This window comes from Carlito syrichta, unplaced genomic scaffold, assembly GCF_000164805.1.
Source record: "Carlito syrichta isolate Samal-C Ts95f unplaced genomic scaffold, Tarsius_syrichta-2.0.1 Scaffold302015, whole genome shotgun sequence".
Taxonomy (NCBI): domain Eukaryota; kingdom Metazoa; phylum Chordata; class Mammalia; order Primates; family Tarsiidae; genus Carlito; species Carlito syrichta.
This window is the reverse complement of record NW_007246111.1, coordinates 190858-217576: the sequence shown is the minus strand read 5'-3', so window position 1 is coordinate 217576 and position 26719 is coordinate 190858. Positions and strand designations below refer to the sequence as shown.

Sequence of the window (26719 nt, the reverse complement as noted above, 5' to 3'; positions counted from 1 at the left end):
CCTTCGGGTCCTCTCCCGCTGTGGGAACTTCTCTGTCCTCTCAGTAAATCCTGCTTTCTCACTTTAAAAAAAAGAAGAAAAAAATAGCAAGTATTTATGAGGATATGGGGAAATTAGGGCCATTGTACGTTGCTAGTAGATATATAAAGTGAGTGGTAAAGTTGCTGTGGAAAACAGTGTGACCTTTCCTCAAAAAGCTAAATACAGAATTACCACATGATGCAGCAATTGTACTCATAGGTGTATATCCAAAAGAATTGAAAGCAGGGACTTGAACGGGTACTTGTATGCCAGTGTTCATGGCAGTATTATTCATAGTAGCCAAACCAGTGTTTTAAAAATAATGTAATATACACAAAGCCTTTGAATTGTATACTTTAAACGGGGGAATTGTATGGTATGTGAATTATATCGAAATAAAACTTTTTCAGAAAAGTAAATGAGTAATAAATGTGCTCTTTTTTGCACAAATAAATAAAAGTAAATTTCAATGAGGGGAGACAATTTTTAATCTTAGCTCTAGCATTTTAAAAAGTTATATAACTCTGGAAAAGTAACTTTTCTTAGTCTCTTCTATGCTGTGTAAGATGAGACCAGCAGAGTGAACACATTTCAGGTACCTAAAAATAAAGTCAGGAGGTTGTGTTTTTAGACTACATCAGCCCATAACCACTGTATTTTATGAGTTAGGCATGTCACCTAAGCATCAATCATATAACTTGTGCTGCGGCATTCTGTAGCCCCGATGTTCTTGACTGGTTATATAGTGAGTTTTTGCTTTTTTCTGAACCTAATAATGTATTTGTTTCACTTTCTATTTTCTCATCCTCCTCTCTAACATGCCACAGGCTGGCCTGTATGAAATCAAAACCCTGCAGCATCATGACAGATATTTGACCTTCTCCATAACATCTTATTGTATCTTTACTGTCTTCTTCCCTTTTGCAACTTGTTATTACTAGAACAATTATTTACCAAGTAAACGTTCTGTGAAAATTGTTTTTGAAATGGTATTTTGTAGTGTTAACATTAAAGTGTAGTCATCAGGTTTCAGGCGGGGAAATAGAATCTAAACCAGCCAATCCAAGAAAGGGAGTGTAATACAGGGAAATGGTTGCAGAGGTGTTGGAATGAATAGGACAGTCATCCACATTGCTGTCAGAAGTTGTGATACACATGAACGGGGGCAGAGTTCACACACTGTGCCGATAGAAGCTGGACATATTTTTGCTCACTGACTGATTTAGGTAGGGTTCTTCCAAAAGGCAGACCCTGAACCACACGTTTGAGTGAAATGATTTGTTGAGGAAACCCTCCCAGGAGAAGCAAGCAGGGAAATATGGGAAGCAGATTGGAGGAGAAGGAAGGAACATCCCAGAAGAAAGCGATGTCGGTGAAGAAGGCCCAGTCTCTGCCTCAGCCAGAGGGGAATCTTTGCAGAATTTGTTGCTCCTTTGAGTTTCTCTCTTCTTGAACCAAAATTACATACCACTAGCCAGTGGGCGCTGGTCATCCTGGGGGCCACAGCAGCAGAGCAAGCAGCTCTGTGGAGTTTGCCTCTAGGTATGCTTTGCAGTAAAGCACACAGACTGGGGAGCTGGCCATGTAGCCCAGATCAAAAGGTCTGAGGAGGAGACCACCAGGCACTGTCTAGCGTGGTGCTGCTTCATGACAAGAGTCGAAAGACGGCCCATACCATAACTTGCTCAGCTTGTCAACTCTAAAGTGTGATTCTCAATTTTTTTTTAAGTGAGCGGGAATTCTCATCATTTGAGATTTAATGTGAAGAGTGAATTTGTGTTAGTATTTCATGTGCCACTGTGTTTGTCATTAGGTTGCTTAGGAGAAAGTTTAAATATTCTGTGTATGGTGATTTTAACTTTTGTGTCCCTTCCATAGCAAGTTCCTGTGAAGCCTTTTTGGACTCATCTTGCATTTCTTTCCTTTACCAGCTGACTCAGTCCAAGATGTGCTTTGATGCTTGGTTTTTCGTGGTGGAAATATACCCCAAACTAGTTATTTTAATGTCTGGTCATGGTGCTATTAGCTTCTTTGATCTGTACTTTCGATTTTGGTTTCACCTGATTTGTCTTCAGCGGTTGATGAAATCAGTTTGTCTTATCTGTTGTCCTTTGTCTTTTTGAGAAGGTGTTACTATAGTTCTGAAAATCCTGATTATATTTTCCTGAGTCACAGATTCTTTAAGTCTTCCTTTTCCTGTCCTTTCATTGCTTCAGTCCATAGTTAGAAATTCTTGTGCTTGCCATTGTCCTCGGCTTATCAGTTTAGCTGCTCAGGCACCTGTTTGTAATGTTTCATTTTTAGGACAGCCAGCTACTGTTATCCTTGGATACCTATAGTGAGGGAGTGGCTTTGTTTTTTCTTTGCACAGACACCAGCTCTGATCTTTATTTCTTTGTATCTCTAATAAATAGTATACACAGCCTGACTTTGTTTCCAAGTTTTTCCTTTAAATCAGAGTTGGACAAATAGAAAGTGAAGAGCCTAAAAGTAATTATTTTAGGCTTTGTGAGCCATGGGATCTCCATTGTAATTAGTCATCTCAGCCTTTGCAGTGCAAAAGCAGCCATACACACTATGTAATCTCATACACTATATAATCTCATACACACTATGTAATCTCAGAGTTTTTGGGTTTCCAGAAAAAAAATTTAGACTTCATGTGTGTGTGTGTGTGGTTTTTTTTAACATCTGTGTGCCCTTGTTTGATCTCTTCCCTCTAAACTGACTACTGTGCAAACACCATCCTTGGCTCACGCGCCATAGTGTGTCGACCCCTACCCTGAATCCAGTCTTCTTAGTATGCTTCTGTTGCTTAACCCAGTCACTTTCTGTCATTATCTTATTCTTGCTAATTACAGAGAGCCTTTGCACTTTGCAGCAGGGGAAAATGAAAGGAAAGACCGTTTAATCATATCAGAGCTAAAGTCAGACTAAGTGTTAAATGCCAACCAGCTTTTGCACTTCTGACATTTTAAATTCATTGATTTTTAAGAGGTGTTTGTCAAGAATGGATTTTAAGATATATTTGGCAAGAATTGCTTAAAAGATAATGTGTTTGCAAATCATATGCAATATTCCATGTATTAGTTGTGTTAGGTGATAATGAGAATGCTACACAGTGTACTGTTTTTCCAGCTCTTATGGTTTACAAGTACATTCCACATTCATTATTGCACTTGATCTCCGCTGTATCTGTGTACTAAGCTTAAAAGTGGTACAGGTTGAGTATCCCTTATTCAAAATACTCGGGAGCAGATGTATTTCAGATTTTGGATTTTGGGGGATTTGGGGATGTCGCTGTATACATAATGTGATATCTTACAGATGGGACCCCAGTGTAAACACGAAATTAATTTATTTCATACATACTTTATACACATAGACTGAGATTAATTTTATACAATTTTTACTAATTTTGTGCATGAAATAAAGTTTGTGTTAAGTACTTACGTGTGAAATTTTTCGCTTGTGGCGTCACATTGACACCTAAAAAATTTCAGATTCTGGAGCCTTTGGAGTTCAGATTTTCAGGTTGGGGTGCTCTACTTGCATGTTATGCTTATTTTTTTAGATGAGAAAATATCATAAGAGGCGACTTGCTTGGGTTTGCTAGTGTTAGGTGGTGGCAGAAGCAGGACTGACTGTCCCTTGAACCACAGAGCTTAGAAATAAAAAGAATGGACCAGCCTGAGTGGCTCAGCCCATCATCCCAGCACTTTGGGAGGCCAAGGCGAGTGGATTGCCTGAGCCCTTGGGTTTGAGACCAGCCTGGGCAACTTGGTGAGACCTCGTCTCTACAATAAATCAAAAATTAACCGGACATGGTAGCATGCATGATATGGTAGCCGGGCATGGTAGTTCTGTAGTTCCGGCTCTTTGGAAGGCTGAGGCGGAAGGATCACCGGAGCCCCAGCAGGTTGACGCTGGGGTGGCTGTGAGTGTGCCACTGCTCTCCAGTCTGGGCGACAGAGTGAGATTCCAACTCTAAAAAAAGAGAAAAAAGAAATAAAAAGAATGATATCATCACATTTCAATTTTGTCATTTTATAAAAGAGATGCCAAGACCCAGTGCTAATAATTTACAGAGCACACTGTCATCTCCCAATCAGAGTGTACTGTATATTAGGCTGCATCTCACATTTAAGTAAATTGAAATTTACTAATATCCATAATATTTAGATATCTGTGTTTTATTAGTATCATAAAAGCATAAGGTAGAACGATGAAGTGCCATTAGCATATTTATTTAGTCCAACTGTAGTTTAAAGCTAATGCTCCTGAACTTAAGTCATGTAGAGTAAATTCAGATTTGATCTTTGTTCCTTTCCAGCACCAGCATTGGATGTTGACTGGCAGAGCAACAACACCTTTGCTTCTTGTAGTACAGATATGTGCATTCATGTCTGTAAATTAGGACAAGACAGACCTATTAAAACATTCCAAGGACATACGGTAAGGATGAACAGGCTTGTTTTAGCACAGTTTTGAAATATGTATGTTTAATATTCAAACAACCCAGATTATAAAATGAAAATGTGAATATTTACTGTTATTTTTAGAATGAAGTGAATGCTATCAAATGGGACCCAACTGGCAACCTCCTGGCCTCCTGTTCTGATGACATGACTCTGAAGGTAATTTGGTTAGTGAAGAAATGGGTTGGGGGTGTTTCACAGTGTGGTTGCTTTGGCCTTTGTGCGGTCATTTCAAATGTCTCTGTTGCAGTGAATGTTTAAGCCTGGAAGAGAACTCCCACTTTTTAATAGTTAATCATTGTCTTCTATATTTTCTCCTATTTGGGGGAATATATAAAAATACTCAAATACAGCAAATAAATTCTATTTGAAAGGATAGCTGTGCAATGGAAATTGTGATACTGTATTCATCAGGGTTCCCCAGAAAAATAGAACCAATATGGTAGAAAGATAGATAAGTGAGAGATTTATTATAAGGAACTGGCTCACATTATTATGGAGGCTAAGTCCCGCAATCTGCTGTCTGCAAGCTGGAGACCCAGGAAAGCTAGTGATGTACTCATAGTTCCAGACCAGAGAACCAGGAGTGCCAGTGCTGTAAGTCCCAGTCTAAGGGCAGAAGGCCAAGATCTCAGCTCCAGTCAAGCTGAGGAAGAGGATTCTCACTTCCTCTACCATTTTGTTCTATTCAGATCCTCGTTAGAGTGGATGATATGCCCTCTCACATTGGGAAGGCAGTCTGCTCTATTCAGTCTACTGATTCAAATGCTAATTTCATCCAGAAACAACCAGAAATAATGTTTAACCACGCATGTGGCTACCTTGTGGACTAGTCAAGAAGACAGGTCAAATTAACACATCCCAGATAGTAAGAAAGGTCATGTTATGAATTGTCTTCACCATTACAGAGTCATATATTGTTGCAATTAAAATTTATTTACACATGTGAAGTTTTGATTAGTAAGTATTCAAGATCTTTAGCATTCATGGATTTGACTGAAATTCTGTGAATTGTGTTAGTGAGATTTTGCCCATGGTGTGAATGTAATCACCCTTGTTGGGGATCTGATACAAAGCAGAGACTCTGTTACTGAGTGAGCCTCGTTGACATGCCACCATCCTCATCTCAACATGGATGTATGTTTTTCTTGTGTGGCTAAAAGCAAAACTGATATCTTGTACCTAAGCACATCACATTCCACAGTTAGGGAAAAAGGTATTTGCTATGAAGAACAACCTAATACAAACTTCCAAAATAAATGAAACCTTGAGCCGTCTCCTGCAACAGTTGACTCTCTTCTGAAAACTGTTTTATCCTTATAGATGTGATTATCATGAGGAATAACTACTTTTTCTTCTACCATGAACAGACTAAATATAACCTTGGGGACCTTGTGGGGTTTTTTCCCCCTTAAGTACTTATTGTGTTTTTAGTTTGTTCTTCTCAAGTCTGGGCTCCCTTGCAAACATTGCTAATAAAAATGCTTTTCTTAATGCTTTTGAGTTTTGCTTGCATGCCCGTGCATTAACACTTATAAAATGAAAACACTACTTCTGGAACAGCGTGGCACATGAGGAGATGAAAGAAGGCCACTGTCCACAGAACCTTGTGTCACAGACTGAGTTGGTGCTAGAGAGATAGGTTGGAACTATAAACTGTTAAGAGAGCTTTTCTTCGGTCTGAGAATGTTAAAGGCAATGGGTCTGGTGCTCAGAGAAGAACTCTAAGCTCAAGGTGAAATATTGGTAATTCTCAACAGATTTGTAAGTCATTGTAAGCCCTGTGCATAGACTAAGCTGGGTAGGCAAAATGTACAGGATAAGAAAAGAGGGAGCCTAACAAAGTAAGTCTTAAGAAACTCTAACTGGGCAGCGAGACCTCATCTCTACAATAAATCAAAAAATCAGCCGGGCGTGGTAGCGCATGCCTGCAATTCCGTCTACTCAGAAGGCTGAGGCGGAAGGATCGCCGGAGCCCAGCAGGCAAGGCTGCAGTGGCCGGGAGCAGCCACTGCACTCCAGTCTGGGCGACTGAGTGAGACTCCAACTCCAACTCCAAAAAAAAAAAAAAAGAAACTCTAACTACCATATCAAGACAGAGAAACTTCCCAAAGGAAACTGAGGAGTGACCCGAGTAGAAAAGAGAGTATGTGGGGACTGTTTCAAGGGAGGTGAGGGACGAGAGTGACCGGCAATATCAGATGCTATTGAAAGGCCTAATAAAAATAAGCTCTGGAAATATGTCTTTGGTTTATTTTATTTGGGGTTGTAAGTACCCAGGGTATGATATTGCTTTGTTATTTTTTTTATTTGTTACTCTACAGAGGTATAAAGTCCAGCAAATTTTGGGCTTTTTTTGTTGTTGGCCCTTGGGTTTGGGGTTTGCGTGTTTATGTTGAGAGAGATATTGCAAGACCCCTTCCCTCATGTCTTTATTGAATGATTTTTTTGCCAGAAATACTCAGTGTAGATTTTTGTTAATTTTTGCTCAAAAATAGTATACATTTTAAATCTGCACATGTAGGCATATTTTCATCTCAGGAAAAGCTTAGTCTCATTATAACTTTAATTATTGCCTCTGTTATTTTTCATGTTTCGTATGAGTCATCATTACTTCTGAGTTGCTTATTTATCTTCACATTTTCATTACAAAATTTTCCTCATACTGAATTTTAAGAATAGTTTATCATGTAGATCTTTTATTCAAGGGACAGCATAAAAACTGGTCCTCAACATTTTAGGATCATTATCCAAGGAACTTCTTGAATGTTGAGGTTTGGACCATGTAAAGCTATCAAAGTAGTCCTAAAACAACTACAGTTAATTCAATCTTCAAACCTCATAATAGTGAATTTTTGTTGTTGTTGTTGTTGTTGTTTTGAGTTGTAGTCTCACTCTGTTGCCCAGGCTAAAGTGCAGTGGCACGCTTATGGCCACCCCAGCATCAACCTGCTGGTCTCCGGTGATTCTGTCTTCCAAGAAGCCAGAACTACAGGCGCACACTACCATGCCTGGCTAATTGTATTTGTTGTAGAGACGAAGTCTCACCAAGTTGCCCCAGCTGGTCTCAAACCTGCAGCCTCAGGCAATCCACTCACCTCACTCAGCCTCCCAAAGTGCTGGGATTACAGGCGGAGCCACCAAACTCAGCCATAATAGTGAATTTATTTATCTTTATGTCTTCAAATAATAAAGGCAAGGTTTCACTATGTTGCCCAGGCTGATCTCAGATTCCTGAGTTCAAGTGATCCTCACCCCTCAGCCTCCCAAATTGCCATGATTATAGGTATAAGCCACCATGCCTCAACCTTTTGAATATTTTTAAATAGCTTAAAGCTAACTTGGTTTTTTTGTTTTTTGGGAGTTTTTTTGGTTTGTTTTTTAAAGAGATGTAAGAAATATATTCTACTACATTACATTTCTTTGTAAATTTTCTCTTCTGTAAGCATTCTGGTTACATTACTAGTATTTCAGACTGGCAAGATAGTGTACTTACTGTATGAAAAAATAATTATATACATTTTTCTTTTTTGTTTAGATATGGAGTATGAAACAAGACAATTGTGTTCATGATTTGCAAGCACATAATAAAGAAATTTATACTATCAAATGGAGTCCAACAGGACCAGGAACAAATAATCCAAATGCCAACCTCATGTTAGCAAGGTAACATTTCAGTTTTATTCTTCCTTTTATGCGTCTTCTACAAATAAAACTTAGAGTAAATATGACAGAAAATTGGAAAGATTTCATGAAATGAGAATATATACCACAAGTATATATTTAAACTTTTAAACACAAGGTTTTATATTTCACATCATAATGGGTTTTGTATATCAAGATAAAGAAATATTGACTAATGATATAAAATATTGGTTAAAAACAAAGTAATTGATTTAAATTAAGTAAAATAATGTTTCTTATCAGCATCTTAAAAAAGATAAATGTAAAAACACGGTCAATTTAGTGTTCAAAACCACGATCAATTTTTTTTAAATGGTAATAAATAATGGAAAAATGAATCGTTTTTTTAGCTTCTGGTTTCCAGAAACCTTTCTTTATATTTTTCTATTCTTTCTTTTTTTTCTTGTCACTGACTTGAAGCTCACAGAATACTTTCTTCCTAATAATCTGCTTCACATAAAGAATTTGTGGCTACCTATTAGAAGTAGCTGAATATGGGAAGTTACATGCAAGACTGGGAGAGTATTTCACTACTTACATATATTTTTTTCCCTCCCTTTTCAGTGCATCCTTTGATTCTACTGTTAGGTTATGGGATGTAGACCGAGGGATTTGCATCCATACTTTGACAAAACACCAAGAACCTGTGTACAGTGTAGCTTTCAGTCCTGATGGCAGGTATCTGGCAAGTGGTTCTTTTGACAAATGTGTGCACATCTGGAACACACAGGTATGTCTGAGTTACTTAATTAGTCAGATACTCATATTTAGTTAGAGGCATTTACATGTACACCTATTTCCCCCCACCCCCCTTGGTTGTTATGTTTTATGTATCATTAATTCAGTTCTTGGTTTTAAAATAAGAGTACATTTTTGGGGAATTTACAGCTGAGTCAAGATCAAAACCAATTGAAGTTCTATTTTCGTATGTCGACCAGAATTTTGAAATGGATTTAGATTGCTTGTTTTATTTATTATTTTATATATTGTTTTTTCCAACAACTTTACTGACATAACATGTGAAAGTTTAAGATGTATTTAGATAAGTTACAGACTTTATTTTCTAAAAGAATTGTCTCTGAGGGAGCTGAGGAGTAAGATGTATAATGGAAAAGATTATGTGGCTGAATGCGATGATTTATCAGAAATAAACTTATAGCTATACTGCCTTTTCAGGGATAGTGCTATAAAGATCCCTTCTTAAGAGTGGAGAAAACAGCATGTTTCTTTCATTTCTTATCTTCTCGGCATTTTAGTTTTTATGCTCCATGTGCTTTTTTTTTTTTGATAGCGGTCACTATACTTAACCCTCCTTTGAGTCATCAGATTTTTGCTGGTTCTAGCACACAGAATTAGTTGTTGTGGGCTATTTCTCTTTGTGTAACTGGCCACCATCATGGTTCGTTTCACAAAGTAAAGTAATTTGCATAAATTATATTCACTTTTTTTTTATTATGTTACATAGTTACTCGGTTCAGGAAAAAACTCAAAACATTCTGTAAAGGTATACAGTGTAAAGGTTTTCTCCCATTTCTGGCTTCACTCCCAAGAGTGCCTGTCATTCATATATAAATCATATATGCTGCCATTTTCTGTTAAAAAAGTGTAATGAATAATAGTGTATATATGGTATATATTTTCAAGCTTGCATTTTTTACCACCTTATGTTTTTTGAAATATATGTTAACACGCGTAACTCTAGAATGATGGTTCATTTTGACCGCTCCAGAACTTTGTACAAATATATTAGTTTTTAAATTCAGTTTCCAATTGGGAGACTTTAAAATATTATAAGCAATATTGCTTAAATATCCTTGCATGTTTTCTTGTGCACATGAATGAAAGTTTCTCTGATGTTTTACGATACACACACACATTTATACGTGTATATAATGTGTATATATATACGGAAATCATGGCAGGATGCATATGCATGCTTCACTGTTCTCCGTAGTGCCTACTCCAATTTACACTTCTAATGGCAATATTTAAAAATCTGTCATTTTCTGTTATCGTAAGATTATCAGACTGTAAAACATTTTTCCAGTTTGGATGTAAATATTATTTTGTATTTCCTTAATATAGATGAATTTCAGGAGCTTTTTCAAATAGTTATTATTCAGTTGGACTTTCATGTTTTTCAGTAACCTCTGCCATCCTTTTGTTTAGTTGCTTTTTTTAGTGTTGACTAGTTAGTGTTTACTGTACCTTCTGGGTACTAATTCTTCCTGCTCAGATGAATTCCAGTGATCCCTTTTCTTGTCTTTTCATTTTCTTCATGGAGTGTGTATCATATAGAAGTTTTTTTAGTTTTTACTGTTTTTAGTTTTTACTGTTTAGATTTTCTTCATGGAGTGTGTATCATATAGAAGTTTTTTAGTTTTTACTGTTTAGATTTAGTGATTTTTTTTTTTTTTTTTTTTTTGAGTTGGAGTCTCACTCCGTCACCCAGGCTAGAGTGCAGTGGCATACTCATAGCCAACCCAGCATCGACCTGCTGGGCTCTGGCGATTTGTCCACCTTCAGCCTTCCAAGTAGCCGGAATTATAGGTGCATGCCACCACACCTGGCTAATTTTATTTCTTTATTTTTTGTAGAGACGAGGCCTCACCAAATTTCCCAGGCTGATCTCGAACCCGCGGGATCAGGCAGTTCACTCACCTTGGCCTCCCAAAGTGCTAGGATTATAGGCTGAGCCACCAAGCCCAGCTGATTGTTTTTTTTTAATTAATTTTTTTGGGGGTGATGTTTTGCTATGCTGCCCCAGCTGGACTCAGACTCCTGAACTCTAACAATCCACTCAGCCTTCTGGGTTGCTGGGGGGAATTAACTACAGCTGCTGTGCCTGGCTAGATCTTTGTTTTTTATTGGTGCTTTGTATATCTGACTATATCCTTCCTTATATAGGTGTCTCTGAGGTCTCTGATACTTTTTCATGAAGTATTTAAGTTTTATTCTTTTACATTTAAGTTTTTTAAACCCTTTGGAACTGATTTTATATATGATGGGAGGTAGAAAGATAATTTTATCTTTTCATATGGATAGACAGTTTTCTTAGCACCATTCGTTGTCCCCTTACTCTTTTCATAATGCTTTTTCTTTCATATACCAAGTTTATATGTGTACGTGGCGTGGTTTATAGATTATCTCTTATTCCATTGGCATATTTGCATACGCCTGAATCAATAGTTTTAATAACTAATTTTGTAAGTTCCCAGCTTTATATTTCTTCAAAATTATTTGTCTGTTCTTGACACTTTAGTCTTCCGTATTTCCAAAACAGAGCGTACAATTCTGGATTTTGTTGATGACTGTCTTGAGTTAGTTTATAGGTGAAGTTAGGGAAAATTGTTGTCATTGAGTAAATCCATAATTATATTACATCTCCATTTATTTGTCTTCTATAAGGAGGAGTCCCCCAGAAAGCCAAAATTATCTTTTGGAGGGCAGGCCCCTTATAGTACAGGCTTCCCCTGCTAAATAAGTGTTCTAGGAACCCATCAGTTTTTTTGGAGATTCTCTCTGTGCATTTTCCCATTGCTTGATGGGTGATTTACGAGTGCACCTGCCCACACCTCGCTGAATGTTCAGCTGTTTTTGACCAAAAACAACAGCATGATCTTTGTGCCCCACCCTCCCCAGTCGTGCCCTGAGCAACATTTTTTTGATTCCTCTGGTGGAAAAAATCCTCCAAAGGAAACGTTTTGCCCATGTGGAAGAGGTGAAACAAAAAATGGCAGGAGCACCAAAAGGCATCAGAATTGATGGGCTCAAAACTGTTTAGAGCAGTGCAAAAAGTATCTCAATATGTGCATTGCATCAAACATGGAGTACTTTGAAGGTGACTATAAGAATAAGTCACCTTCAAAGTACATAATTTTTTATTAATAAATTCTATGGTGTTTTGGGTCCCCTCTTCTATTCCTTCAGGAAAATTATATAAAGATCTTTTGTCTGGGTATAGTAACTCATGCATATAATGCTAGCACTTTGAGAGGCCGAGGTGGGAAAATTACTTGGAAAGGAGTTCAAGACCAGCTTGGGCAACATAGCAAGACCCCATCTCTATGAAAAACTAGCTTGGTGTTGCACACTTGTATTCCCAGCTACTTGAGAGGATCACTTGAGCCCAGGAGTTCAAGGCTACAGTGATTATTTCACCCCAGTCCATCCTAGGAAACAGCAAGATCCTGTCCTGTCTCTCTTTTTAAAAATTTTTATTTTAAAATTATGGGGTGCAATTCAGGGTTAGGTATACAAGTATTCACTGTGTAGTTATCTTTGTTGATGGGTGTGCCCTCACTTCCCCAGGCAGATATCAACTACTGTCAATCCCACCTCCCCATCCCTGCCCCCCACAGTTTCCCACTACTGTCCATCCTTTTCTTATAGTATTACGGTAATTGTTCAAGGTCCACTTATGAGTAAGAACATGTAATACTCAGATCTTTGTTCCTGTGAAAGATCACGCAGTATTATAAACTCTAATTCCATCCAGGTTGCTGCAAAGTTCATGATTTTGTTCTTCTTTATGGCTACGTAATATTCCATTGTGTATATGTACCACCTTTTTTTATCCAGTCTTCTTTCGATGGGCAGCACGGTTGGTTCCATGTTCTTGCTATTGTGAACAATGCTGCCATAAACATACGTGTGCAAGTATCTTTTTTATAGAGTGATTTGAGTTCTTCCTGGTATATTCCCGGTAGGGGGATTGTGGGGTCATATGGAAGGTTGATTTTTAGATCTTTTAGGAATCGCCACACTGATTTCCACAGAGGCTGTATCAGTTTACACTACCACCAACAGTGTAGAAGTGTTCCTTTTTCCTGTCTCTTAAAAAAATTTTTTTTTTCTTAATTTGTTCTGAGGTGCTTTATGGCTTTTATATGACTGTTAATGATATCTTTTAAAAAATATATCCCTTTTACTTAGTAGTTATTGCTCATGTTTGGAACACTTTCAGTTTGTGGACACAAGATGGTTTTAATGAAATTTGGGTGTACATCTCTAGAGTGCTAGTGGAAGTCACTACTAGGCTTTTAAGGGCATTTGAGCAACGCGTGCTGCTGTTTTGTATCACTTTTGCGAGTCAAGTCTCATTTTACTTCTTTTAAGTTTGAAAATAGTAAAATCGCATCTTATGAATTTTCAGCTCAGGAGAAAGTCATTATCCTTTTGCCATGTATGTGTCTAGTTTTTGTCTTCCATTACTCAGATAGCTGTTAAAGTCTTGTCCCAAGATGCATACAGATTTGAGGTAGATGCTGATGATCTGATCTGTTAGCCTTTTAAAATGTCATAGCTCCACCTTGGTGACCATACTGTTTTTGTTCGTTATAGTCTACTTCAAGCTTAGAAATTGTTAAGTACTTTTGAAAGAAAGTTGTTGGTTTCTTTAGCTCGCAAGCCAACTGTTGATTGTAGGTCTCTAGGTCTTCATTGGTTCCATTTCTTTCTCTCCTCACTAACCATAGATAGACAAGGCCTTCTGTACTCAAGCCTAGTTAGTCTCACAAATTGATAGAAATTTTAAGGAAAAAGAAACATTTTAGCCTCCCCAGTCTGAGAAGCCGCAGCAGTGCCTTGTTACCAGACTGAAGTTGAAGACATAGCAAGGGAAAACGGTCTTCCAGCCTAGTGGTTACTTGGATGGGTTGTCTGGGAGGTGTTTGCAAGGTACATGGCTTGCTTGTTCCATTGTTAAGTAGATCTGCTGCCTCTCGCTTGCTTTTTAGGTTATCATAAAACTGCAGAGATTACTTTTCTGGTTTATCAGGGCAAAACACCAGAAGCACATTTCTCAATTGTTTTCTAGTTTTCACAGCAGGACCTCTGACCTTTGCCCTCTTTTATGATGGTCTCATAGGAGTGTGCTCTTTTTGACTGAGTTCTGATTCTTCAGTGAGTTTTGTTTTCATTGTTGAAGGGACAAAATAATTTAGTGACACTGTGATTCAGCTAAGTTAATGATAAAGTTATTAGTATTCCTGGTTGTTGCTTTTTTAAACTTACAGCATCTTTCAAGAATAGTGTACGTGTCTTGTATTCTTTTAGCTTCTTTTGCACCTTTCCTAGCTTAGGATTGCTTAGTAAATAAGGAGTAAATAACACTTATACTGGGATTATTATCTTTACTAACTTGTTATGCTTCCTCTTTGAAATGATTTGTCTATCTAAATGTTAGCTAAACTTGTTCATTCTTTAACAGAACAGAAACTTACTTTATGTAGTACACTGAGTGTTTACTTCTAGCTGTTGTTAACTGTGTTAAAGTGACCAAAGATATCTTAGCCAGGCATGATTATCAACAGTGGAGAAACTGAATGTGTATGAGAATAATCTTTGGAAAGCAGACTAGTATTAGCTTTTTATAAAAGGATCATATCACATTTCTAGAACTTCAGAACTTGCACCTAGTTGAAGCTACATCCCACCTGCTAGAAATAGGACCATGCAATTTAATATAGTAATATATGTTATGATTTTTTTTTAAGTTTTTTTCTTTTTTCTTTTTTTTTTAGACAGGTGCTCTAGTTCACAGCTATAGGGGAACAGGTGGAATTTTTGAAGTTTGCTGGAATGCAACAGGAGACAAAGTTGGAGCCAGTGCATCAGATGGTTCAGTAAGTAGTGTTTCGAAGGGGCGTGTGGGCATGTATTCACATTGGGATGTGGCTTTTTGTGGTAGTGACACAAGTGTTCTTTTAAAAAATGTTAAGACCTAGTACTGATTTTTTTTTTTCTTCTGAAGGCTTAGTTTCTTAGTTTTCATGTTCATTGCGTTCAAATGTAAACAAAATTTGGGCTCTCTTTGCCAAAAGAGTACTTTGTAATTAAGAAATGGACAGTTATTTTTACGTAAGCCTTCATTAATGAAATTCAGTATAGCAGAGCACCAGGTGATTTGAATTTTTTATTTTTATTTTTTAAGGAGTCAGGGTTGGTCTCCCCCTCTCCCCCCATCACCCAGGCTGGACTCCCCCTCTCCCCCCATCACCCAGGCTGGAGTGCAATGACACAATCATAGGTCACTGCAGCCTCAAACTCCTGGGCTCAAGGGATCCTTCTCTTCCTCAACCTCCTGAGTAGCTAGGACTACAGGTGTGCACCACCACGCCCAACTAATTTTTTCTTATTTTTTTGTTGTTGACATGGAGTCTTGCTATGTTGCCCCGGCTGACCTCAGGTTCTTGGGCTCAAGCGATCCTTCTGCCTTGGCCTGCCAAAACACTGAGATTATAGGCGTGAGCCACTCTGCCTGTTTCTACCTTCTTCTACCCACAGAAGAGTATTGTTGGCCAAGGCAAGGTGGGATTAGAGGCATTTAGTTCCTGCATTGAGGAATATGTGATTCTAGAGACTTTTAAGGATGAGATTGACCAACTCTTTCCACGAGTATGTGACTTCCAAAACTATAAAAGCAAGGAGAAGATGGAAGAGGTATAGCCGTTAGCTTAAGCTACAGCTGAATATAGTCTGTAATATTTTTCACTAGGGTCCAAGAGATAGAGAGTGGTCTGTTAAGTATTTCCCCCTACTTGAAGCCAGGGTTCTTCTTCCATAGAATTAACTCATGTCTGTTTGCTGGATCTGTTTAAATGATCTGTGTGATTTCTGTTGGTTAGGGGCTTAAGTGCTCATTTCCATGATTGCTGGTTTTTTGGTTTTGTGAATTTGGAACTAAAAACCGGATTTCAAATTGTACTATAGAAAGTTAATTATAAAATGTGTAATAAAATTTCGAACGCACTGGCTGATTATTTTAATTTTTTACAGGTTTGTGTATTAGACCTTCGGAAATAGCGCTACTAGTTGGAAGCCATGGACCGACTATGAATGTGTACATAGCCAAAATGACTGTCCCTGACCCATGTACTGCTATAGTCCCACTTGAACCATGGCCAGTCCACTACAGCCAAATCTAAAAGAAATATATACATACAGTGTGTATAAACAAAATTGCAACCTGAAGATGACAGAGTTTTGTCACAGCTTGTGAATTCTGTTCACCAAGTGCTGGAATCTAATCTGCTGTGCCCCTAAAAATAGCATTTAGAAGTTTTGGATATGAAAAACAGAAGAGAGAAAAATATACATTATTAAAGCAGACCATACATGTACCAGTTTTTGGATACTAATGACAGCCTTGTTTTTCCCCCTTTGAATCAGCAGACAACCATGGATTATATTCTTTTTTCCCTTCGGTAGTGAGCAGTTTGTATGTACAGAGAAAATGGACTTTAAAAACTTGCAGCAGTAGTTTGTTCTTGCTTTTACATTTTGTTTTTGGTTTAGATTATGGATGCATGAAGTAAGGGAGTGAATCAGTTTCTTGTTTATATTTTTTTCACCTTTTAAGCAACAAAAAATTTCTTAAAAATACTTTAATGCATTCTTTTGAAGAGGTAGATGTTTGGTACATTTTATGGCTCCCAGAGCATATATTCAATTGGTGCATGTTGTAGAAGCGGGAATTGGAAATTAAATGAAAACGTATGACTATGGTCATGTCAATCCATAAGACACATCAGTAAAAGGGTATTATGCTCTGTTTTTTGTTTTGTTTTGTTTTGTTTTTTCTTTTTGGTGATGTGGCTTAAATGCAATAGTTTCTTTTTTGGGACATATTTCTGCCAATTAAAGACTAGAAGGGCACAAAATGTTTGTTAAAAAAAATACCATAGAGAAGATAACATTAAAAAAAAAATCTTCTGATGTTTTGTAGCCATAACTAAATTATGGTAAAAATGTGCACTATTGTGAAGGAGCAAAGTAGTTTTGGGTTTTTGTTGTTTGTTTGTTTGCTTTGTTTTTAAAGAGATTAAAATGTTTCTGGATAAGGATTAGCTTCTCAAAGTGTCTATCATTCTGTGTAGAAGCTTAAATATGTAATGTAACCAAACTCCAGTATTAAAAATCTCTCATGTTGTTTTTCTTTATACAAAGCAAGATAACGGCATATAACACTGCCATATATGGCAAAATGTTTGCTACCTTAGTTTAAAAAACAATCTTTAAAACAAAAGACTTGCTTCAAGGTGCTTCTAAACAGCAGTGATTCAGAGTTTTTTTTAAGAAAGTATAATTGCACTAACCTCCCTGCTGCTCTCTTTCTGCATTTGTGGTACTTGTGACTACATATTTTCAAATATAGGTAGATTTAAGCTGCTATTTCCCCCCAGTAATTACTATTATGTCATGTCTTTTACTGTTTATCAAGATTTTCTTAAGGATGTAGGTATCAAATCAGACCTCTTCTTGAGCTCATGCATCTAAAAGTAGAAAACACACACAAATGGTAGCATGAGGCCATGTTCATATATGTGACTAACAGCGTTTGTCATAATTACCAGAAGAATCCAGTAGAGTCAGTTTTGAATAGAATAGTTGTCACATTTGTATTTCAAAGATTTTAATTAAGGAATTACTTATTATTGAGCTTAGTAAATTTATAACACTATTTCTGTCACTAATTATTTTGAGGCCTTTACTAAAATTTTAACCTGTGTTCTGAGTTTAAGTAGAAACTGATTTAACCCAAGTAATGCAGCTTTGATTTTCAGCATTTGTTGCTTTGCTATTTTTACAAAACAGCATTGATTGAAGCAAGTCTTAGTTTTACTAAGGTAGGGTAGCATTTGCTATTGGTAAAGAGAATAAATACACTTAATTTCACAATACATTGTTATGTGTGCCCCAGTTGTTGCTAGTGGGGGCTATGATACTGTAATAATATTTTAAAAAATTTACATCCAGAGAGGCAGTCATTCATGATGGTTTTGTGCCAGATCTCTTTAGGGTTTTGGATCACATTAGAGATATTTAGAACTTACTACCCTGTGACTTATGTAGGAAACCTAATATGCTGAGTATCTGGCACTTGAAATCCTGCTTTTATTGCTGGAGGTCACATCTGTGGTTGACCTCTGTTGTTGTTTTAAAAAATAAATAAAAATTTAAAAATCTGTGCAATAATTTCTAAATGTGCTCCCAGGAATAGACACAAATGTTTTGAGTATGTTTAAGCTGCATTTTCCTTGAGCGATGCATTTGTCAATTGCACTGAATTTAAATCTGAAAGTCAGAGGTGATTATTGATAGTACTTTTGTATTTTGATATGGACAGTTTATTCATTTGCATCATACAGTTATTGACTTTTTCCCAGCTGGTTAAAAGATAGTCAAGAAGTTCTGCATTATAGCTGCCAAAGTAGACAGCTACGTTTTTATGATATTGTTATCTTTCCTGTTTTTTTCTTTTTAAATTCCTTAGCTATTTTACATAAGCATAATAGCCACAATAAGACATATAAAAGATTATAAATACAGAGCTTTATTATCCTGAAGTCTTGGGTCTTTTAAGTCTGAGCTTTTCTGAACGGTATCCCTTTTGCAGGCTTGGGTTCTTCATGAGCACACGGTTGTTTGTTTTTGCTGCTGTTCTTAACATCATCATTTTCTGCTGATGTGCCACGATGCTGCTCCAGTAGACAAAATAAGATTGTCTCTCATTTGAGCAGTGACATGATTGCAAGAGACCAAGGTTCATAGCCGGTAAAGTTCTGTATTTGGGGTTCTTGCTTATTTTTCCTCCTAAAGATCAACTGAAGCCAGTAGTTTTTCTATGGTGTTCATTATATATCGTTGTATAAGCTACTGTAAGAAACTTATCATAAGGAAAAATAGAAAGGAAAACTTGAATGAATACTCACTGATTAAAATATAATAAAGAACAGCTGCCACTCTTAAACAACATGAAGGAAGATCTTTTTTCTCCTCCATGTAGGAAATCCCGTAAGTTTTACATTTTTTCCAATCCCTGTTTCCTCTCGTCGATCAGGTAAACATCATTGACTTTCACATGACTCTTAGAAGCGGTAACTTTTAATTTCCTAATAGCTATTAGAGTCTATCGAGTTCCGTTTTAATTAATTATTCTCTAGGTAAGTATGTTTTAGGATTAAACACCTTTTACAGATACTGAAAGTGCCTCCTTTTGTGGTGTAAAAAACAAATTATGGTGCAAAAAGTAATCACTAGATTGAATACATGAAGGTTTTTTGCTTTTTGACATGAAAATGTCAAGAGAAAGGCCAAAGATTTGTACTTTTTCACTTAACTTATAAAGCACTCCTTTTTTTCCTTAAACTTCTTTCTGTCAAATTAGATTTAATGAGAGAGTACTATTTTTAAGGAGCTATCTGTTTATGTAGAGTGATTTTGTTAAGAGTAATGTAAACTATTGAGTAGAGGCCTAAAGAGGACTGTGCATTTTTGCTATTTAAAGGAATCACAAATGACTGTACTTAAGTGAGCAAAAATGACAAGTTTTACTAGATAGATAGAAAAATAAATCTCAAATGCAGTGCTGTTTACTCTTTTAACGCAGTTTCATTTCATAAGCACATTGTACATTTCTACAGAACCTGTGTTTATTCTCACATGCTAAGGATGGTACTTGCATATGGTGAGTTATTGTCGACAGTTTCCGCAGAAATCCTATTTCAGTGGACCAACATTGTGGCATGGCAGCAAATGCCAACATTTTGTGGAATAGCAGCAAATCTACAAGAGACCCTGGTTGGTTTTTTGTTTTGTTTTGTTTTTCCCCCTTCTGAATCAGCACGGATGGAAGGAGGGTAGGGAAGTTATGGATTACTCCTTCCAGTAGTAGCTCTGAAGTGTCACATTTAATATCAATTTTTTTAAAACATGATTCTAGTTAAATGTAGAAGAGAAAAGAGGAAAAAGAGGAAACGTTCACTTTTTTAATACACTGATTAGAAATTTGATGTCTTTTATCAGTAGTTCTGAGGTATTGATAGCTTTCTTTATTTCTGCCTTTACGTTGACAGTGTTAAAGCAGGGTGAATAACTAGGGCATATTTTTTTTTTCTAGTAAGCTGTTTCATGATGTTTTCTTTGGAATTTCTGGATAAGTTCAAGAAAACATTCTGCATGTTGTATCTAGTCTGATGTACTTATCCATCTCATTACAAACAAAAATAGGCAGACTGCATTTTGTAGCTCTGTTGTAACCCTTGAATACAGAAGTAATTTTCTTCTTTCCTGACTTTGACATTGTAGCTATAATGTTTTCATTTTGACTTTTACAAATCCTTTGGGTCTAATTCTGTGAGCCTCTCTATAGCACTGGATTAAGATGTCTGCATCATTTCTTTAGTTATCCAGTTAACTTTAAAACTGTTGTAAAAGTGTAAACCAGCCCATGACAGTTTTTGTACATGTTAAAGAACTTTATTGTTCAGTTTTCATGATTATTGTGTAAGGAAGACTGATATAGATGTTCTATGCTGTCCTGGACCATGTTAATTACACTTATGATGTATTTTGGTTCCACATCACGATGATTTGTCCCCGATGACCCTTTTATCCTTTTTAGGCACATTTTTTGTTGTTGTTGTTGCAGTTTCCCTTTGCATTGTATTGCTTTGACAACTGTAATTTGAATCAGATCTGAAAGAGGTCCAGAATAAAATATATTTTGATATTATGTTGGCTGTGTACATATATAAAACCTTTGATATCTATGTAGTTTATATAGACTATTTGCTAGTCAAGTAGAGAGGGGTGGTAATTCTTGTTTACCGTTTCTTGTTTACATTTTAATTGCTTTTACTTCTGCAGTGTTCTATTGTAGAATAAACTTTTTTGCTCTGAGTTAGCCTTCATAACCTGTAACATGTTAATTATCCTCCCGTACTGGTGTTACCAATTATAATGAACAGTCATTAGAACCCAAACCACTGTTTTCATAAATATATTGTTTTCTAAGATATATACTTTAAGCCCATAGATAAAATTGAAAATTTTACTATTTTATTACTTCTTGCAGGAGATAAGATTTTTTAAATGAAGGGATTATTTACTATTTTTATTAAAGAAAAATAGAGCATCTAATCAACTGAAGGATAGTAATTTTTAATTGTTTTGGAAAATCAATGTTGTATTTGAAGGATATTATTTCACATAATCAAACTAAAAGAGACCTTAGATTCATTTGTTTGCTTAGCGTGCAGTTGAGCACAAAACAATGTGTATATGTTGTTGAAGATTAGGACAGGAGGGGAGGCTCAACTTTCTTAATGACCGTTTTGGCTTCATATAAGCCAATTATAATTTAATGATTTTCTTCCTTAGTTTGTTGTTTATGTTAGGACAGACTTTAGGATCTATAGGAAAAGAGACTAGACACCTTCCAGCTTTAATTAGTCCCAATTATTTTAGAGTTACTGAGAGTTTTTTAAAAGAATCATTGAGCATATTTCTTGTTTTGTTTTTTAAAACCTTGTATTCTTCAGCTATTCAACCTTCCCTTTCCATTTCCTTCAGCAGAAACAAATACAGTCATAGCCTTATGCTTTACTAGAGATAAGCCACTACAGTTGCTGAAACCGACAGCCTTTCATTTTTAAGGGGTTAACTTTTATTGCATGGCATAGATCGTTAATAATAATCTACATTTTATAGTTTCCAAAAAGTGTTGGACTACTAAGGATTAGGATCCATATAAGCTTGAGGTAAAGCCGAAATTAATTTGAACAGTCATAAAGGGACTTTTTAATTTCACAGTTCTTATACTTTACAGTGGATTAGTTTTTTACCTATTATAATACATAGCAGATCAGATTAAACTTTACTGTTTTCCTAATATATTCATTTGAAAAATACAGTGGAGGAAAAGGACTATAGATAGTAGTTTTATGGTGCTTTTCTCTGCTGTACCAAAGTGCTCTGTCGTCAATGAAATGTTAACCCTGTGCTACTTTTTCTGCATGCTTAAATGTCATATCTCAATGCCTAATTGTCCTAACTTGTAATATTTTTGTATTAAATTTTTTAGGAGTGCCTTGTAATTTCTTTATAATTTAAAATATATTAAACACAAAGTGTTTAGTACAGAAGACAATTACTAATGTTTCTTGGTTGTTGAGTTTTTATGGTCAATTGGGCAGACAATTTGCATTTTAAGAACTAGGACCAATGAGGTGGAATCTACACAGAAAAAGCTGTCACAATCCTATTAAGAAGGGAAACAAAAATTTCTAATATGCTAATCTGATACCAGCATTTATACTGCCAGAAATACCAAAAGCTAGGTTGGAGGGGCCATGGGGCAGGACTGCTGTGGAGAAGCTCAGCAAGCACCACTTGAGTATCTCCAACAGCCAAACACATGCATTAAAAAATCCAGTCACGTCGAGTTCAGTCTGAGCTCAGACATTTGAAAAAGTCGACTCCCAGAATCTCACACATGCAAGTGAGGGGATTTTGAAAAATCCACACGTTGCCAGTACCTTTTCCACACCGGCTTTTATTGACTTAATTTACATACACTATCTAACCAGATAGTGGTTTTCTGACTCTCCAACTTGCAGACTTGAGGAACAGTATGCCCCAGTAGACAGGGAAGAATAGCTAGATCTGGTAGAATGAAGAGGTGGCATTTGGCCTTGGATATCTTAGTGATGGCCTGGAATCAAAATCATTCCAATTAAGTTTAACATGGCTTAAATATGGCTGCGTAGTATAGGTTTTAATATTTTCCAACTGAAGTGGTTGACTATTTTAGTGTGTGGAAATAAGCTTTGAGTTGGCCAAATTTGGTGAAGTAAATGAAGTCTTTAAAAGATCAAGATTAAATTAGAGGTAAGTTAATTTTACCTTTTAACTAATGGTGGTTAATTTGGAGCATGCATTCAAATCCTTATTAATAGAAAATTGCCTACCCATGATCTTAGACTTATATGGTAGCACTAGGTAAGTGCTTTTTTCATATACTTATTTGTTTTTGTGCCACAGGTGGTTAGGGAGGGTAGTGTCACTGGCAATAGGTATATTTATTGTGGAGCACATATTATAAAGAAATTTAAATGTAAAGGTGCAAATAACAGATTCTCATTTTCAGACTCCTAACCAAATACTTAGTGGTATCCACACTGTTGATGTTTTCATTATATTTTTCATACATTTATAAATATTAGTATATTTCATATATAAATATACTAATTTATCTGTTCTTTCGTACATTTTCAATGCATACTTAAATAAAAATACAGATCATAATACTTACTGAGTTCACTGAAATCATTAGGGACTGATGTCCCATCAACATAGGAACTTCCCTATACTCTATATATAGGAGGACCCCCCAAAAGCCGAAATCATTTCTTGGATGGCAGGATCTTTGTAGAGTACAGTTTCCCCCCGCTAGGTAAGTGTTCTGGAGCCCCTCAGCATCTAGTCCCAGCTAGTGTTGCTGTGAGAGGCTACATTTGGCTTCAGTGAAATTTTTGTGGAGTTTTCTTCGACTTGTTTGCCCATTTCATGATGGGTGATTTATGAGAGCACCTGCCTAAAACAGCATGGCCCCTGCTCCCCATCTTCCCTGTTCACCAGATCTTGCCTCAAGTGACTTTTTTTTTGTTTCCCAAGATGAAAAGATCCTCAAAGGGAAACATTTTGCTGATGTGGAAGAGGTGAAACAAACTGCAGAAGCCCTAAAAGGCATCAGAATTGACGAGTTCAAAAACTTGAACAGTGGAAAATGCCCTGGAAAAGATAACACTCAATAGGTGTAGTGCATCAAATAGAGAGTATTTTGAAGGTGACTGAAGTGTAATCATGTAAGGATAAATACACAACTTCTAATAAATTCCAGGTGTTTTAGAGTCCCCATTGTAGATGTAGAGTATACCCGAGGGTTTAAGAGTAGGAATTCTGCCTGACTGCCTGGGATGACTCCAAACCAGTTGTTTAACCTAGGGAGTTATTGTCTTGGTTTCCTCATCTGTAAAACAGGGCTAGTGATAGTTACTTACCTCAGAGATGGGTTATGAGGATTACTTTGTTTGTTTTTGATTCGGATTCTCACTATTGCCCAAGCTGGAGTGTAGTGGCACGCTCACAGCTATCGCTGCCTCAACCTGCTGGGCTCAGGTGATCCTTCTATCTCAGCCTTCCAAGTACTTGGAACCACAGGCATGCGCCACAATACCCGGCTGATTTTTTGATTTATTGTAGAGACATGGTCTTGCCATGTTGTTGGGTCTGGTCTTGAACCTGCGGGTTCAGGCAATCCACTCATCTCCATCTTCCAAAGTGCTGGAATTACAGGTGTGAACCACAGCGCCTGGTGAGGATTAAAGTTTTACTATATGTAAAGCCTTTAGAGAATAGTGCCTGGTTGTATATAAAGCTCACTGTATGTTGCCATCAGTTTTGATTGTTCATGGTCACATTGTACAACAACATTTAGCCACCTGTAATGTATATTTTTCACTGTTTACTATTACATGCAAAGAATTAACTTGTATGTCTGGAACAAATTTGGCAGTCAGTTCTGATGTACACCCCTGGTTAATAGCTACTTGGAAGAATCTGTAAAATTTGCCTCGCAGCTACTTTCTGGCATTAACTGAATCTGTCATTTCAGAAGGAGTCATTTAGGAATTTGTAGAAGGGAGATTTCTTGGGAAAACGCTTTGTATGTTTTCCAAGGTAGATATGGGAATGAGAGAGAGAATAATTTAGACCAGTAAATGACAGTTAAGAGGCAGAGGTTAGCAGAAAATGAATTTTTTAAGCCTATGTTTATTAAATTCTGATCATATGACTAAGATTTTGTTAAGTGTAGATAAAAATGTTTGCATCACAGAGCACAATGTACAGGCTAAATCCAATTATAAACTTCATGAAATTGCCAGACTTTTAATAGCATGTACTGATACCGCTGGAAGCCAAATTCCTGATTCCCGTGCTAGATTAGACATTTTAGGTTCTTTTCTAGGGCTTTTTTTTTAAAGGCTATTTTCTTCCATTTTGCCTTCCTGAAACCTTGGGTCTTCTTTCCCCAACCCCACCCAGTAAATATTTGTTGAGTATCTGTTATGTTCCAGGAAGTGTGTCTGGCACTGAATGTACAATAGTGAACAAGAAAAAAAGTCTGCTCTTGCGAAGTGAAACTACAAAGGACGATTGCTCGTTGAGTGCTGGAACAGAGAATGAATTAGGTGGGAGCATCTGAAATTGCTGTTTTTCTAAGTCACATACTGGCAGTTTCAAATGGTTCCACCTAATCCAAGGAATTGTGTTTGTAAATCGCAAGGAGTACCTAACAGATGAGGGTTTGACTCAGATAAGAAAGCTCATGTAGCAGTGTAAGTCCCAAGACACCATACATATCCCTCTTTGAAATCCACGTTATGCCATACTTACTTATTGTATATTTTATGTCTGCCTTCTAGTAGTCACTACAAATTTAAATAGTACCTACTTACATCTTCCTTTGTTCCTTTAAACATGTCCATTGATTTCCTTTTTTTTTTTTAAATCAAAGTCTCATTCTATCACCCAAGCTGGAGTGCAGTGGCACGCTTACAGCCATCTCAGCCTTCCAAGTAGCTGGAAATACAGGCGAATGCCACCACGCCTGGCTTACATTTTTTATTTTTTGTAGAGATGAGTTCTTTCCAAGTTGCCCAGGATGGTCTCAAACCCCTAGGCTCAGGCAATCCTCTCGCCTCCACCCCCCAAAGTGCTGGGATAACAGACGTGAGCCACTGTACCTGGCTGCCCATTGATTTCTAAACCATGAAAGGCAAAGAGATTAAGCACTTAATGTCTCCTCTCCTGGAGATTTGTTATTTGATATGTTATTTGCAATTGGCATGTTTTTGCTGTTACCACTAGAGACTCAGTGTCAGACTCTTGTGCCAATCACTGTCCCTCTCCTCAAATCCGTATTCCTATCAAGTTTCAAAGTAAACCAACAAAACAGGATATGAATCAAAATACCTGTTCATCAGCAAACACACAAGATACTCCTGTCACTCAGTTCAGCTCTCTAGAGAGAGGCTGGTTTGGAGTTTGTGACAGAGGGCTTTGCTACTCAAAAACGTAGCCCATCAGCCTCACCTGGAAACTTTGTAGAAGTCATCTGAGGTCCTGCCCAAGGACCTAATGAATCAGGAGCTGCAATTATAGATCTCCTTGGTCAACTGCACATGAAAGTTTGAAAAGAACTAGTGTAGGGCCCAGGTCAAAACAGAGGACTTGGTACCTCTCCCCTTTCCATGGCCACTCTGAATTCCAGATGACAACCAGTCTTAAGAACACCATGACATAGTTGTTGAAGGGGCAGAGGAGAGGGTCCCTAAATGGGACTCCGACCCAGCTTACTGACTGAGTCATGGAGTGGAAAAGCATTGCTTTCAGAGAGTGCTTCTAAAAGACAGTCATCCTGCCCACTTGAATGACGTCACTAGTGGTAGCTCAGCCTGTGGTTAATCAAATAAACTGGATGATCCCACGCAAGACACTCTCCGCCTGTGTCTTTGTCTGTAAATTGGGGACTGGTAATTTGCTGCCTTTGGTTGTAAGGATTAAGCGAGATGATGCTTGTCTTCTTGGTGCCAGGCCCACATGGTAAGGCATGGGAAGTAGAACTGTGTTAGCCCCTGGAGAGGATGCTGTGGCGGATGTGTGAGGGGAAGCTCCCATCCCCTGCACTG

General features: G+C 37.1%; 1 protein-coding gene across 3 annotated transcripts in view; it reads left to right on the top strand.

Moving 5' to 3' along the window:
* TBL1XR1 (transducin beta like 1 X-linked receptor 1) overlaps positions 1–22109 on the top strand; it is a 78411-nt gene extending 56302 nt beyond the window's left edge. For 2 of the 3 annotated variants that reach the window (XM_008055880.2, XM_021711287.1), the window contains exons 10-15: positions 4355–4476; positions 4584–4658; positions 8038–8165; positions 8748–8913; positions 14708–14809; positions 15963–22109. In XM_008055880.2, coding sequence (XP_008054071.1) covers positions 4355–4476; positions 4584–4658; positions 8038–8165; positions 8748–8913; positions 14708–14809; positions 15963–15989 — 620 coding nt within the window. In that variant the 3' untranslated portion in view covers positions 15990–22109. The remainder of the gene's footprint in view (positions 1–4354; positions 4477–4583; positions 4659–8037; positions 8166–8747; positions 8914–14707; positions 14810–15962) is intronic. The other variant, XM_021711288.1, reaches the window with a different exon arrangement.
* Positions 22110–26719: the final 4610 nt, after the last annotated feature.